The 16,683-nt window shown below is 43.6% G+C and overlaps 1 protein-coding gene across 1 annotated transcript; it reads left to right on the top strand.

Annotated features, from left to right (window-relative positions):
* The first annotated feature begins 309 nt into the window (after positions 1-309).
* On the top strand, positions 310-6,643 carry LOC102090311 (tetraspanin-7-like). The gene has a single exon (XM_013369700.3). The coding sequence runs from the start codon at positions 696-698 to the stop codon at positions 1,410-1,412; it is 717 nt and encodes a 238-aa protein (XP_013225154.2). The 5' UTR covers positions 310-695; the 3' UTR covers positions 1,413-6,643.
* Positions 6,644-16,683: the final 10,040 nt, after the last annotated feature.

Here is a 16,683-nt window from a genome sequence, read left to right on the forward strand (position 1 = left end):
GATTATTTGTGGGATTTTTAGGTGCTATTCCTGTCGCTTACACGGAAAAATTTAGTCTCTTGCCCATGGTAAGTCCGAGCTGCAGCGTATTCCAGCAAATGCTAATTTCGAGCTTTCAGCACCTTTTCAGCTGATCGCCCACAGCGCTGCGGACGGCGGGACCTGCCGGTCCACGTACACTCGAGCATTTACTGCACCCCGAGCCTCGGAGTGGAGCGCTAAGGAGCCGATGTGTGTGCTCGCTAAGGAGCGTATGTACGTGCTTCTCCCCCCGGTTTCGCTGTTCGCTGGACGTGCGTTAACCTGAGGCGGCCGCTCGTTTAAAAGAGGACGGCACGGGGACAAGGGAGGGACCTTCGGCCCGTCCCGCCCCGCTGGGCCCTGCAGCGGGGACAAGCGCCGCCGCCGCGGCCCCCGTCGGGCGCTCAAAAAGGGGACGGGGCGGAACAGCGGCGGGACTCGCAGCGGTTGCGGGGGAAGCGGCCGTCGGGCTTCGCACCCAGGGCTGCCCGGCAGGAGCGACGGAACCAGCCAGCACCCCGAGCACCGCCAAGGCGCCCTCTCCTCCCCGCCGAGCAGCAGACCAGCACTCCCGGGGAGCGGCGCCACTGACGGCCGCGGGACCCACCTCACCGCGACCGCCACAGCCTGCCCGGCGGAGACACAGGCCCCCGGAACTAGGGTCTGAAGGCACCATGACCATGCTCAAGCTGTTCCTCATGGCCTTCAGCTTCATCTTCTGGGCAGCAGGGCTGACCATGCTCATCATTGGCATCTGGGCCAAGGTGTCTCTGGGGAGCTACCTGGCACTGTCAGCCAACGACTACCCCAGCGCTCCTGCCATCCTCGTGGCCACCGGTGTCACAGTCATCATCTGGGGCTTCCTGGGCTGCTTCAGTGCTGCCACAGAGCACCGGGGCCTCCTGCGCACCTACAGTGCCTTCCTGACCGCCGTGCTGGTGGCTGGGGTGATGGCAGGACTCTCAGCGCTGCTCTACCGCCAGAACGTTGCGCAGGGTTTCCAGAAAGGGCTACACCAGGCTCTGCTTGCCTATGGGGAGGACGAAGGGATGGCGGATGCCTTGGACGCTTTGCAGCATGCCTTGTCCTGCTGCGGTGTGGAGAGCTATCGCGACTGGCTCACCTTGCCCTGGGGGCTGGAGCACAATGGCTCGGTGCCCCTCAGCTGCTGCCGGGCCCGCCGGGGTTGCCAGCACAGCCCACCCAATGCACACTGGCTGCACCATGACGGTTGCTTCAGCAAGGTGTCAGCCTTTGTCAGTAGCAACATGTTTTATATTGCCACGGCTGCCCTGGGGCTGGCACTGCTGCAGCTCATCGGCATTGTGCTGGCCTGCCTGCTGGCTGCCCGCATCCCTGCCCACCGGCTGGGCATCTCCAACCCTTGCTGAGATCCCTCTGGTCCTGTCCCTTATCAATTCCAACTAATTTCTTTCCCTAAACCTGGGTGTACCCCATTGGGAAAAGCCTCCCTTCATATTCCCCACTTCCACTTGAGCTTACCTCTCCAGACTCTGTTCCTCCTCTGGAGCCTGTGTCAGGTGCATCAATGACACAGGCATCTCCATGGCCCCTCAGAGCTGGGAAGGTGTGTCCTGGCCTGGCTGTGTATTCTGCAGGGCAGTGGGTCCCCACAGCCTCCCTGGAGCCTCTGGACTGCTTCTGCGGAGAGTGGTGGCAGCATGGACAGACATCACCCTCTGGGGCAGTGGGAGGACAGACGTGTCAAGGCTGACAGATTTTCTGGGTGATGTAAACATCCTGAGGCACTGAAATAGGGCCCAGGAAAGCAGAGAGGGTCTGGGAGAGCAAGATAAGTGTCTGTCAGCATTACACTGGGTGAGTGTTCTTCTGAGACTGGAAAATTATGTTACTGGAAAACTGCGAGAGTGCACAAGGGCCAGGTTTGGTCCAAGACAGCCATGCCAGCAGCTGCCATCGAGGGCTGCTTGAGGGACTGCCCAGCAGTGTGCACCCCACCACTGCAAAGCTGTCCTGCCTTTGCTGTGTGCAGACTCAAGCTGTCCGGCTGCCATGGGTGCTTTTCCCGCTGTGGTGTTCCCGATGCTGATCTCCATCTAAAGGTGGAGCTACAGCTCCAAGTGCTGCTCCCTCCTTCAGGATGTGCCTGTCTGCTTTAGTCAGGCTTTGCCAGTTATGCCATTGCAGGGCTGAGAAACCTTAAACTGAGTCCCTGTCGTACAAGAGGATGGCAAAAGCTGCAGGATCAGACCTGACTAGGGGTGGCTAGAGGAGGGAAGGGCACATTGCCCTTCAGAAGTTTCTTTTGGGCTTTCGCTGTTAACTTCAGGGTGAGAGGAACAGACCTTCTGTTTTATAGAAGGGGTTCTTAAAAATCAGCCTTCAGACACTTTTATCTTCTTCAGAGGATCTGTCTCTGAAGTGTGCCCCCACCTATGTTTTTGAAGCCAGCTCTATACAAACTGAAAGTTAACAGAGAGCCCCAAGACTTGCTGTGTAGCCCTGGGTGTGTGCAGAACAGAGAGCAGTGTAAATCAACTGGATTTTGTTTTCCCCAGCAGTTCTGGGCTTGCATTTGGAGCTTTAGGAAAAGCAAGCCCTGCACTTTAGGAGGTCCTGAACTTCCAGAGCTTCATCCCTGCTTCTTCCCACTTCCTTAAAACCTGCAAACTGGACTTTTACACCTTTCTCTGCCTCACGGCACAAAGACATGCTGAATGCCCCCCTTACCCAGCAAACTGGAGGAGGGAGGTTTTCAGAAAAGAACCAAGAACCACAAAGGAACTCCAGGATGCAGTATCTTTTAGGAGCGTGACTAGCAAAGCTGTGGAGAATGGTCAAATGCCAGCAAACACCAGCAGGACAAGAAATCTGCAGTGAAGAAGGTGACTGATAACTTCATAGGAGGAGAGGAAAGGGGTTTAGCAGTGAAGCTCTGGTGCCTGCAATGAATGCATGGTGTGAGGGGTGAGGAAGGCTTGGCTCATTTTCGTCCTTGCTTGCCTCTACTCCTTTTGACTACATTTTTGGCTTTCTCTTTTCCTCCCACTGAAGAGTGACTAATGTCTGCAAAAACGAGCCAGACAAAGCCTCTGTCCCAGTGGCACGGGAGGCAAGAGCTTCTCCTCCCGCTGGCTTTGGGAGATGGAGCTGGCCCTGCCCGCTCACCCTGCGGAGTGAAAGCAAACCCATCGCAGCCTCTCCCTCAGGAAAACCAGATCAGACGCAGAGCTACCTCTCCTCCCACTGTTTAAATCCTCCCAGCTTCTCTACCTAAACTAACCCTGCCTCGGTATTTCTGTGCTTTCCTCCTGCTGAAAATAAGCTTCTAGGATTTTGTTTGATAATGCTCCTGGGGGTGAAACCAGAGCGAAACGTGTATTCACTTGGAAAGATTCTGATTTCAGGTATCTTTACTGCTTTTAACGCTTTAAAATGGTTAAAAATACCTTGAAATGCTACCACTTCCCAATCTTTTGTGATAGTGAACCGCGCCCCCCCCCCCCTTTTTTTTTTTTTAAATTTCCCTCCCACCAGTCTTCTTTTGTTTGGGAGGGGGAGTGCACAATTCTGTGGTAAATTTGTTCCACCTGCAGGATTGTAAGTATTGCTGACATGGGGACAGTGCTGCAATTCGGCCTGCTAGTAACAGTCCCAGGCTCGCTGGGCTGCCTTCATAAAGGTGCAGTATTTCTGTGAAGCCGGCTTGCCCAGGAAACAAAAAGGGACTTCTTGCAGCTTATATTAAAAATTGCACAAACTAGATGGTAGTTGAGAACGTACAAAGCTCAAACCAAAACAATGTCAATAGGTGTTTCCGTGTAAAAGTGATATTTTACTCTCCAGATATGCAAAATAGTCTAAAGTTTGAATGAAGTTTCAGCTGAGGACTGCTGAATCCAGAAGGGTATTTCAAAGCAAAAAATCTACAAGGATCAGCAGGTAGTATCCAGCACTCACTGCAGTTTGGGCACACAAACTGATTTTGCCACTGTATTTATAAAAATTATGTTTGTTCATGGAAGTAATTCCCCTGGGTTTAGTTCTCTCAACCATAGCTCACAAGAACAAAACCATAAAAAGAGAAACTGGGTTTTCCTTTTTGGAGAGTGATTCAGGTCTGCATGGATGGAGTTAGGATTCTGGACTGACATTTGTGTTGTGCTTGGCTGTTAGCTGGGGCTTTATCTTAACTGACCCTTTTTTCAGATAGTAGGTGGCTATGTAACTGTGATAATGACATTGTGGGTGAAGAGTGCAATGTAAACAGGCTTATCAGTCATTTGACTTTTCATCTGCATAGATGAACTCTGGAAATGTGTTCGGAATCTCTCTTTATAGAGAAAACAATGCTTCATTTTTAGTGCCACAGTTTATTGTTTTACATAATATATATTTTTTTGTTTGTTTATAAATGTCCCTGTATTAGCATCACTTTTTTTGGAGTTATGCACTTGTGGAACTCTTGTTATTTTCTGGAAATCAAGGTCATGTTGTACAGTCTCAATGATGGGCAAAAAGTATAGTTTGTATAGGAAATGATACTTGAGAAATAAAGTTTAGTAAGTGCTATGAGCAAAACAAATCACTGTTCTGAATCCAATTTAGTATTTGTGTGTGTCTCCACATCGTTCAACTAAGTGCAAGTGAAATGAAGTGTACACTAAAATGTAAAGATAGAAGCATATTGTGGTTTGTTTTTTTTTAAATTCAGAAAAGCCATTAAGGAAGCAATAAAACAGGTGCTGTGGAATGTGTGGGAAAGGGACATGGAGTTGCACTGGGTTTATTATAATGGTCTTTATTGGAATCAACAAGCTTTGAAAATTTACAAAAATATAGCATTTCTCTTTTTTTCCTCCATTGATTCATAAAATTATGTTTGATCCTGACCTTGATTACTTTATATGACACATAGCAGGCAGTTGAAATGAAGGTTGCTGTGAAAACACATTAAACCAAACCCCTGTGTAGATATTATTATAACTTCAGTGGATTTGCTGATTTTTTTAGTTGCTAAGAATATCAAAATAGGAATGACAGGACCAAGTTTTAAGCATGGCAGTGCATTTTTGTATGGCAACCAGGTCTGAATCTCGGGACATCAACTTAATGAATAATTAAAAATGCAAAGCATCCCTATGCACTCTTGGCCTACACTCGCTGCGATAGGATAAACCTTGGCAATAGCCATGTAAGTATACTTATATCACCGAAGATTTCATGTGAGTTTTATCTGGATGTTTATTGCCAGTTCTTAGAATAATAATTAATGTTAATTTTTGTAGATGTATGGAAGAAATGTCATTCTTCTCTAATTAATACCCAAATAAGCAGATTTCTGGTATCTGTTTCAGTTGTCTTGAATTCTTTGTGCCCTGTGAACAATTTTTAATTGAATTTTTAAAATTATCTAGAAACAATGTTATTTTTTTATGGACAGTCAGAAGGGCTGTAAGTGGTAAATGTTACCCCAGACAGCACCATCTACCCCTTGCTGGACTACAGATTTGTTTTCCATCACCCTCTTCAGTGTAAAGACACTTGTCAATAAAAACTGATCCCATCTTTTACAAAAAGCTTATCTCAATTTTAACATCCCTGGTTATTTAATCAATTAAAATCATACTAAATTAAGTATAGGAGCAAGCTGTGTTGCAGTTATAGAAACAAAAGCTCTGTTGTTTGGGCAAACTGAGATTTAGGATTAACAGGGTATTAAGATTAGACCCTTGTTATGAAACAAGGACTATTTTGTAACATTGATCTAGAATGCCAAGAATATAACTCCTTCAAACTTCAGAAGTGTTTTGATATTTTGTCCAAGATCAATTATTTACCGCACTTGTGTGTAGCTGAACTTCACATTATCAATAATATTAACTAAAAATGGCCTCTATAACAGATTGTGAATTTTCAGAGAAGAGATGGCTTTGCTGGGGTCAGAAAACTTAAACAATAGCAGTAATACTGAGTAAATCAGAGAAGAAAGAAGATTGATTTTGTTAAAAGAAGTTTTTGTATTTATTTATGTATTTCTCTTATTATAAAATTATCTTCTTTCTTCTGGAGAAAATACAGTCACTGCCTTGGTGACTTCCACTGATAGCAGCGGATATTGTCTAAAGCCCTTGACAAGAAGAGCACTCATCAGTTATTTCCACTGATAAATTACAGTAAAGATGCCCTTTTTCATAAATCCAGCAACCTACAGGACCTTTTGATAAATCCGATAGAATTGGAACAAATCTAGAAATTCAGTGTTTTCCCAATCAAATACTTCCTATTCCAACAAAAAAGACATCTGTCGGGAATTGGCTCAAGGAGCACAGACATGAGTCCACCAAGCAACTGTACGAGCAGAGCCCATTTTAGTTGACATAAGTAGGCCTTAGTTAGCTTGTCTATTAGGCCGTGGGAAAGGGGGGAACGGAAAAGTACTAACTAAGGCAGGGTTAGGATATTTTTGAAGAGATAAGAGTCAGAAGAATGTGGGATGCGCATAGCTAGCTAAACCCAAGTAGGTGGAGTAAGCAAATGTGCTTAGCCTATTAGATAGAGACAAGTATGCATAATTATGGTATTTGGTATAAATGCATGCTATCTCGGGCAATAAAGTTGAAGTATGCTTTATCACTCATATTGGGTCGGCTGCATTTCTTCCTCCGTCCGCTCGGGTCTGGAACTCTGATGGGACTTTTCTCTGCAGACATCTTCATGGAAAGTTTGGACAGTCAAGTTAGGAAGTCTTACTATGGTCTTGTTCTGAAGGCCACAAAATATTGATCAGCAACCTAAAACCTGAGTCACATAACTAACAGAGTCTGAGACTTTCTTTCCATCTGAAATCTCTCCAGCCCAGAGGACAGCAGATCTCATCAGGAAGGTAGCATTGCTTTTGATATTAGATTTGTTTGAGCTGTACTAGCATCAGCATTGAACAGAGCAAGTCAAAAGATACTCGTAACTTGAAAAGATTTCCATAGTTTCTAAAGGGTCGGGGGTACATCTGTAAAGGTATCACATGTCCAGCCCTTCCCTGCACCCAGACACACATCTCTACCTCAGGGAGCTTATCAAAGCCATAGTCACTTCCCCATAACATCCCAAATCCTGTCTCAAACAGTTAAATAAAGTATTTATGTGTGGGAAGAGATTTCTGTTTTTCACTAGGAAAGCTGACAGTTCATATTGGTTTACTTTGCTCCTATATTGTTCCTCTTTGATCCAGTGCCAGGGCATGGAGGAATAGCTCCAGATAGAAGTGCAGCTAAAAGAATTTAGATCTCACTAGAGACCTGAAGGAGGGGAAAAAAGTGCCCAAAGGTGAAGTCAGATGTGGTAACAGTGAGACTGCAGAGGAGGAGAAAACAGTGCCATAAAGATACTATTTTCTGAGAAGAATTTAAGCATGAACTGCGAAAAGGGTTTAACTGTGGGTGAATCCCTTTTGTCATGAGCCTTCTGATCCGTGTACTGTTTACTTTTCAATGCCACTGTTTACTTTGTGCAACTTGAAAAGTTAATGGGAGTCACGTAAAATCCTTGAATTTTGAGCTTTTCAGGATGATGTTATGGAAAGACATGCAAAGCAAACTAGAGTGCAAAACAACCTAGTGGTAGGTTCTCCTATGGTTCTTCTCTGTTCCATTCTGGTTCAGAGACTGACCATCTTTGTCAGGTAAGATTTTTGACAATGTTGTATTCATTGGTTAAACAAATCTATCTGCAATTTTCCTCCAGTTTATACTTCCTTGGTCATCCACACATTATGATTCAAAGTGGTAAAAATACATGCTCCTGCCCAAATTTATATGACTGAAAACCATAAATTTCAATCTGTTCAATATGCCATTGTAATTTGCTGAGAAAGTTATTAAAGTATCACAATTTAACCTTGTTTTCTTGTGCCCTCTACTGTCCTCATCTACTTTCTGGGTCAGAAAAATTCAAATATCAAAGCATATAGTGTTCCCATGTTATCAAAGAGAACACAAAATACACACACACACATTTTTCAGAAGCTTTGTATTTATTAATCAGGTATGTGGATTTGCTTGTGGATGAGACAGTGACAGAAAAATAAAAGGAACTATCTAAACAATCATTCGGTCCTTGATATCAGCTTCCATTTGCAATGGACACTCAGTACTGTCTAATATAGAGAGGAAATCTTTTGTTAATGATTTTAATCCATGTAATAGAATTTAGTAAAGAAACTTATCTGGGTTACAGGTTTAAAACTATCAAATTAAACATTATTTCAAATGCTCTAATTCTGCAAAGAGTTCTGTAATCTGCTTGAAGCGATTTCTGTGAAGCCTTGTGTCTGTTCTCTTTCTGCTGATGTCTAGAGTCACTCTTAGGCTGGCTTCACAGAAGCAAAGCTTTGAGTTAAGAAGTGTTTGAAGCTTGAATTTTAGACTATTCCTATTTTGTAAATATTACTCTTGTTTTATCATGTTAGGGTACTCAGACTGATACATCATGAATATAACATTTGTGTTCATTGGTTTTGAACAATACGTTGAGTCTTAGACAAGATCACAGCAAAATAAAGGGAGGTGCAATGCTCGTCTTGACCAAGACAGGCAACTCCTTGGAACTGGAGATTCTTCAAGGAGTACCATATCACATCTTAACATTGTAACAAATAGGTCAAATACTGCTTGGTGATTCACCTTATTAATTTGCCCAGAGTAACAGTTCTACAGCTATACTCTGTCTGCATGAGATACATGCATCTTAAGGTATCAGCACTTTGAAGCAGTGCTATGGCCTCATACTAAAACCTAAGAAAAGGAATCTTTCATGCTTAATGTCAATCACTTCTGATAGCTCTACTTATTTCAGGTCACAAAGATGGGGTGGTGGGAGTCTCCCTGTTCAGTTCTAGGACTGACTGGTGAGTTGGGACTGATAGTATCTTGGTTAAAATGCCAGCATTAGAGTAGTCATACTGCTTTATTACTGCCCTGAGTGCATCTTCCAGGGCTGTTTCTGTGCTGTTTGGTTTCCTGACCTTGCAGACAGCACTATGTAGGGTGCCTGCTGCCTCCTGGTAATTAGAGGCAAAGTTACTAGAGCGGGAGTGTTAGGAAAATGATCTGTGCAATACAGTGCTCTGCTTTCTGAGCCTTCACCATCCCTGGACGGTATAAAGGAAACCTCTCAAAGCGGATGTCTTTTACAGTGTATTTGAAATCTGTTTTTGTTTATTGAAAGGGTAATAAATACGTCTTTTTACTTGAAAGTTTATTCGCATGATAAAGCTTTCCTTGGAGGGCTGGAGCAATGGTGCCCCTTCTGCTCATGCCAGCCTCTGCTGTGCTGGTGTGTGCAGTGGGAATCTCTTCTCGCAGAGCAGCTCGCTGCTGAGATGGGATTGCCTTGAGCAGACTTCAGAGTTCATCAGCACTTCAGTTGCCTGAAAGGATCTTTTTAACCAGACACTCTTCTCAGTAGTTGTGCTGGAGGATTATGTCGTGTTCCTTGACATAGTCTACTTGTCTCCCAGTAATCCCAGGTACTGTCATTCTTGCCTAGGAACCCTCAGAAGAGATGGAAGTGGAGGCCTGCCATCTGCAGCAGCACCTTGCGTTTCCATGCAGAGTTCAGCCAAAATAATAATAATGGAAGAAAAGCACAAATCCAACAGCTAAATATACCTATCTCATGATTTGGAATAGATCTGTTTACCGAAACTGGTAAAGAAAACACCAAGATGGTTAAGTAATAAGCAGACTTGGAAACTCATAAATATTGCAAAATTTCCTACCAGCATAGCATGTTCAGACTTTCTTGTCCATTTTGCCTTTCCAAGACCTGCCTCTGTAACTCCACTTCTTATTCACAGAGTGTTATTATCTCTAATACTCATCTCAGTTGCTGGTTTTCTTTTCTAGTTTTCCACCCCAGGAGTCAGGAAGTCCTTCCAGGTCTGAGCTGCTGGTTGGATAGGTTTTTGAAAAGAGGCCTCTTGATCTGCCTGGCTTTAGTAACAGCAGCTTCCTAACACTAGTAGTCACCTTTATGTTTTTATTTATATGAAAAATTTGGCTGAAAGTCATAATTAACCAATAATTACATGTAACTATTTTTCTATTAGATAATAGCTGTTTCTTTCAAAAGGCAACACCACCACCACCACCCACCTCTCATTTATCTTCTTTGTGAGCTTAATGGTATTTCTTGTTGTTGATGTTGTTTTATTAGAGTGATAATACACTGGGAAACTTAGGTAGGACCTAAACTAATTGTTTTACAAGGAAAATAAGTTGTATTGGACCAACTTTGGTGACTATGTTAATAATTTAATTAATGAAGTTTCAAAGGTAGCATTGAGCAAACTCATCAGGAAATAAACGTGTCATCGGATACTTCTTCGAGAAAGCAGAGATAGAATTCAGGTCTGTTTTCCAGAAAGAGTCCCAGGAAATGAACTTCATGGCTTGAGAGCAGAATAGAGCTTAATTTTAAGTCTCCTGATAGAGGGCATTGAGACATATACCTGGTTAATACAGTTCTCTCTAACAAGTAGAAATGAAGATATGAGTGCTGTTTTGAAGCCAACCTTTTAGCATATGTTGTATATGTCATGCTTTCATTGTGTCAGCGATGTCACCCTTTATTTCCGTTCTGTACAATGTTCCTTGTGTGCACATGACATTCACATTTATTTATTTATTACTCAATCTTTGTCTCAAGACAGTTTTCATCATGTTCTTTTCCTTTTGCAGGAGGCTTAGCAGCAGTATTGAAACACCATTCTGTCCCTGCAAATGGATCCTATAAGATTTCTCCAGTGCTTCCTACATATTTCTACATATTTCACCTTTTTTTTTTTTTCTGAGTTTACACTGTGCAATATCTTGTTTGCTTCTAATTTATAATGTGAAACACAGATTAATTGTCTTGCCCACAGAGCCTTCTGTCATATGAAAAGCATTGCTTTCCATAAGCCATTTATTTTTCTGAGTTTGCTCAGTGGTACTATCTAAGCTTTATTAATGTAATTCCCCTGATGCTGCTTCCTCTTCAGCTTTTAATTATGACATTGCAGTACAATCGGCAGATGGCTGGTCAGCTCCTTAGTTGTTACATTTTTGGGAACTGCATTTCCTTTGTTCTTCACCCTGGCTTTCATCACATTGATTATTACTGTCTGGTACTTACATGTTTTCAGGACATACTGTTCTGCTTCAAATGAGATTTAAAAAGCATTTGGCACTCAAAATGTCGGATCAGTTATTTCACATTTAACTTGATACAAATTATTACAGTACTGAGTCCTGGAACTCCTTTCCTTGAGGAGAAACTTCATGAGGAGAAACTTTACTTTGAGGGTGCCAGAGCACTGGAACAGGCTGCCCAGAGAGGTTGTGGAGTCTCCTTCTCTGGAGACATTCAAAACCCACCTGGATACATGCCTGTGTGATCTGCTCTGGTGAACATGCTCCAGCAGGTGGGTTGGACTAGATGATCTCCAGAGGTCCCTTCCAAGCCCAACCATTCTGTGATGCTGTGATTCTGTGGTTCCAGAGCTGGTTGGCACAAAGCTGGAAGCCATTGGCAACTTAAAATAAAATTCCATTCTGCAAAAACAGGGCCCTTAGGTTCTTTTTTTTATAGCGCTATTGATGGAGACCTACATACACGAGCATAGAAAGCACGATTGCACAACCCATACAGTAGTGTGTGCACATATCCATATATCATTTGCTGCTGGCCCAGCCATTAGATGTTATGATTGGGCTGGCAGAAACAGAGATATCACCTTCCAAGGCTTCAACTAGATCTGCCCTTTTTCCACAGTAGAGCCAGGACAACTACTGGAAACTGAACAATGTCCAAGGGTGGTGCTAATTCAGATTAAAATACAAGGAATCAGCTACTGCTGCTGTTTTCTTTGAGGGCACTCCTTCTCCCAGAGCCTGGAAGGGCCATGCGGACCAGCCCAATGTGGTGAAGGGTGCGTGGTCTGGGCAGCTGGCACTAACCCATCAGATACCAGCCCATAGAAAGTTGGAGGTGCACCCCGTTATTGGTGGATTGTGCAGAGCTGATGGCAGAAAGGTCATACATGGCTTAATGAAACTATGAAGCCCAAAGCTCATGTGAATCTGTAAACTTGGTTGTGGGAAGGGAGAAGATGGCAGCACTGCCGACACATGTGCCTGCAAAACGTGCTGTGGAAATCTCCCTGTGAGCTCTGTGCGCTCCTTGTTCAGACAGAAGCCTTGTTATGGAAAGCAGTGTCTTTCTGTGGCATTTGCTGCCTGGCTCCATCAAGGTGCCCACTTCTGAACAGGGCCTAGACTGGGACTGGTCACAGACAGGGTGTTTATCAGAGGCTGGTTTCATTCAGCACAGTTTAGAACAAACCCCTGTGCAACATAAGCAGCTGAAACAAATTCTTGCTGTGTTCTGATCCAAAAGGCAAGAAAAGCCTTAACATTTAAAACAGAATTTGAAATATATATGTATTCAATCTCTTAACAGCACTATTTCCTGCAGTTTATGAGATGACTTGCAAGTCTCATCTTTAGCTATAGTACATCTCCCATCTCTGGTTGTGACACATGGCATTTCCTGGGATGTTGACTCCAAGCAAGCCACTTATGAGAGCAGATGTCAATCTAATTGACTGGATTAAACTGCTCTGTTCTTCTTCTCAGGGCAAATTTTCTACAGTTAAAAGTGGAGGGAGTTTTCCTGCATGCTTTTTGTCACCTTCTCATTCAATAAAGCTGCTCTGACAAAACAGCTGGCCTCTCTAAAAGCAGCCAGCTGTGACACAAGGTGGTAGTAGTAGAAGAAAAAGTAGGGAGAAACACTCTCCTTTATTCTATCACTGCCAGTGCTGGTCAAAAGCAAGTGCTCCTCTTCAGTAATTTTTCCTAATTCAATCAGTGCAGTGCAGTTCTACTGAGCTGTACATAGGTGACAAACAGGGAAAATGAAGTGTTTGCATTTGTGTTGCTGTGGAGCAATTGCCTTGGACAGACACCTTCTGCGAAGAACATATCCCCATCTGCAGGGCAGCAAGGAGAAAGCAGACCACACTGTCCATCCCACCCAGTCTGCCCATATCCATGCTGATTTATGCAGGGCTTGTGGGAGAAGTATCATCCTGGTGATTTTACAGCTTTTGGTGCTGTATTTTTATAGTCTGTATAAACAAAAAGTTCCATGTGGAATGAATGGGCCAATGCAACGTTATCTGTTCTGCCCCGGTACCGTGAGCCATCTCAGCTGATGTAGGTAGGGGCTGTTTGCTGACATGGGTGAGCATACGTTCAGAAATAAGGAGCTAATGTGAAATGGGAAAGTTAACTGAGGATATCAGTTCACCAAAGTGTAGACACTGGAGATGAGAAGAAAATATTAAATCATTATCCTTGGGATTACTTTTGAAGTCCACTGTTCTAGAAGTCTGTTCCATTTTCAGCTTTGCAGAAAAAGACCTGGCAGCTGTGGAGGATGAGTCAAACAAGGGTCAGCAGGATGCTCTTGTGTCAAAGGTGGTCAACCACATTCTGGGCTGTATTGGCAAAACTGTAGCTAGCAGGACCAGAGAAAAGATTAAGTCTCTGCACTCATGAGATTGCACCTGGAGTACTGTGTCCAGTTCTAGACAAGAAAGAGCTGACCAGCTGGAACTCACCTGGCCAAGGGCCGCCAAGCCTGTTTGGGAGCTGGAGAGTATGATATATGAGGATGGGCTGAGGGAGCTGGGTTTGTTCAGCCTCGAGAAGAATAGGCTTGGTGGGGCATCAAATTGCCATCTGCACGTGTCTCGTGGCATGATTTTAGGATGCCCAATATGCAGTTCTCTGGATATCAGAGCTGTGTACATTTGCAGATCCTGCACTCCTGTGTTTAAACACACAGTGGTCCCATGTAGGAAGTGAGACACATGGTAGTCACACTTCAGGTCTGAGGCAAAACTGAGGGTGAAAGAACAACTGTTACATGAGTAAACACTGTGTATGTAGCATATTGCCACTGGGCAATCACTGCGCTACACCTCCAGGTAGATCCTGGCAATTTGTCTTTACTTGCAATGAAGAACAATGCTTAGTTTCAGTCCCACTGTGTCAGAGACAAGAAGCAGTGATTTTTTTTCACTACCTTATCCAGCCATTTCAGGACAACTCAGTTAATATTTATGTCTAGAGATTGTGTACATCATTTATCATCTCCTATTCCCATTCTCAGGCCGGGCTGACTGATTCGAAACTATGCTGAGTGAAGGCACTTGGGATGAAGTGGTACATGTTCCCATTGTGCAGTTGTCCTTCCCTCACACATTCTTGAGGAGGTTTTCCACCTAGAAGGGGCTGAAGAACCATGGCATAGCCAGGAGTGGAAACGCAGAGGAACCCAGGACAGAATTGCCAGCTGGTGAGTCCCTATGTAAATCTGCCAGCCTGGTCGTGAAGCTTGCTGGCGGGTCTGTCCGGCCGGGGCAGAGCACACGCTGGCGTAGCTGACCCTGCTGCTGGCCGCAGTGGTGGCTCCCACAGAACGAACTGAGGCATCTCTGCATGCCACTTCTGGGGTTTACTCACTGTGGTTACCAGCTTGGATGAGTTTGTACTCATTGTGTACACCAGTCAAACCACTGGTTCGTGAAAGGATTGGACAAAACCTCATGAAAAGTATAACCAAATGTTAAACAATAGTCACTGAGCAGTAACAGATGTGACTAGGCCAGTCAAGTGTTCTTGAGGCCTTGCCTGGCATGCAGCAGCTCTTGGACTAACATATGGCTAAACACAGTCCTACATTTTTATTTTCTGTATTGTGGAAATGTATTACACACTCTGAGGAGGCCAGGATAAATGCCATTTACAAATGTGTTATAAATTTTAACCTCGTAAGAGAAACTTGATCTTAAAAATATGCTACGCTGCTTTTTGGCCCATTTCAGCTACATGTTGTTTACAATAAGCTTCAGTAGAACAGTTGGATGCTCACATCATGGTACTGTACTTACTAAACAGTATATCTTGAGGTTATAGTTGGGTACTTTTATTCGAATGGGCACGTTTTAGAAGGCAGGAGACCAAAGGTATCATCTCAGGAGGTACCCTTAGGAACTCTGCAGAAGCACACCCACCGGCTGCTGGGACAATGCTTTTTTTGCAAACAGGAATTTTACAGATGCAGTGGGAAAGCTTCCTTCTGGTGAAGTCCTTTGTGCAGCAATAGGCTTCAGGGAAGAACGTTATTGTTTAACACTGACGTGAAGCTTGGCCCTGTGAGGGCAAACATTGCTCTGAAGAGAGTCATACCTTTCAAACATATGTTTGTGTACACGTGCTAAATAGGAGGCAGTGATACACTCACTTTTTCTCACATGTTCAGTGCTGGGCACTCTAGATGACTGTCAAATGCTCAGTGAAGCTTACTGACTTTGCAGTGGCAGTACATTTAAGAAAATATCACTGATGTTCAGAATTAATCAGTCATTTCCAAACCAGTTTTCATCAGGCAGAAGAATGTGCAATGTGAGAACAGCAGCCTGCACTCTTCTAATCTTGCTGTTTATCTAGTGATGCAAGTGGCAGAGCAGTATCTCTAACACAAATAAAATGGGATTATTATCTAAAGGGCTTTTTGAATTGACAAATACTTGGAACGACAGCAGGTACTAAGTTACTGGTACATTGTTGGCTGGTAATGTCTCAAGTACCTCTTAGGAAAAGGGATTGGTGACATGGGTGTTTTCTACCTCAGTCACGGGTCTATGCCAGAGGCATGAAGAACAGCAATTAGAGACATTTTCTGTGTCAGAAATAGAAAAAAACCAGGCACATGCCCACGTCTCATGCAGACTTCAACTGTTGTGGACTATTATACAAAGAAGATGCTGAGAATGGAAGATGGAATGGTTTGGCTGTTCTGGGCCACGGATCTCACCGGAAGTGCTGAAGAGGTTGCTGAAAATCAGAGGCATTCTGGTGACATGTCATGCTACACAGTGCTTGAAAATCTGGGATGCTCAAAAATGAAGCCAGCTCGAAGTAAAAAGCACCATATTCCCCATTTCTTTGCTGTCTGACAGTGCCCTGTTGCATTCATTAAACATGAGTAAAGCTACATCCTGAAATCCAGTTAGCACTTTTTTGGTGGGAAATAAGAAGCAGGAGAAGATAAATACTTTAGCTCACTATTTAAAATTTGGAATGGATATAGTTATTCAATAGGTTAGTGGAACATCTCTCTGAAAACACTAGAAAAAGCATAAATATTGTGTAACTTACATTTATCTTATTAATGTCAGAAACCTTAATGCCCTTTTGTAATGATTTCCTGGTTTCTTGCTTGTATTTTAAACAAACTTCTTCATTTATCACATGCAATTACCAGCTTCAAGATCCATATTTTTTTAATAGGTAGGACACATAATGCCTCTTTATGTAAAGAACAGATAAGAAGCCAGTTGTTCATCTTACTCCCAGGCATCTCATTTCTGAGCGGATTATTTAGTGTGTTTTATAAAGTTCACTGTAAGATAATGTTTGTACTTTGACAGGGCAGGTTTGTCACTACTATTAATGCCATTTCTGGTAACAAGACCTATGTGCTATACAGTTTCAGGCTAATCTGTTTTTCCCTTCTCCTGCAAATCTCCACCTTGTACCCTGTGGTGATACCATGAATATAACTGAA

Source organism: Columba livia, chromosome 1, assembly GCF_036013475.1.
Source record: "Columba livia isolate bColLiv1 breed racing homer chromosome 1, bColLiv1.pat.W.v2, whole genome shotgun sequence".
NCBI classification, from domain to species: domain Eukaryota; kingdom Metazoa; phylum Chordata; class Aves; order Columbiformes; family Columbidae; genus Columba; species Columba livia.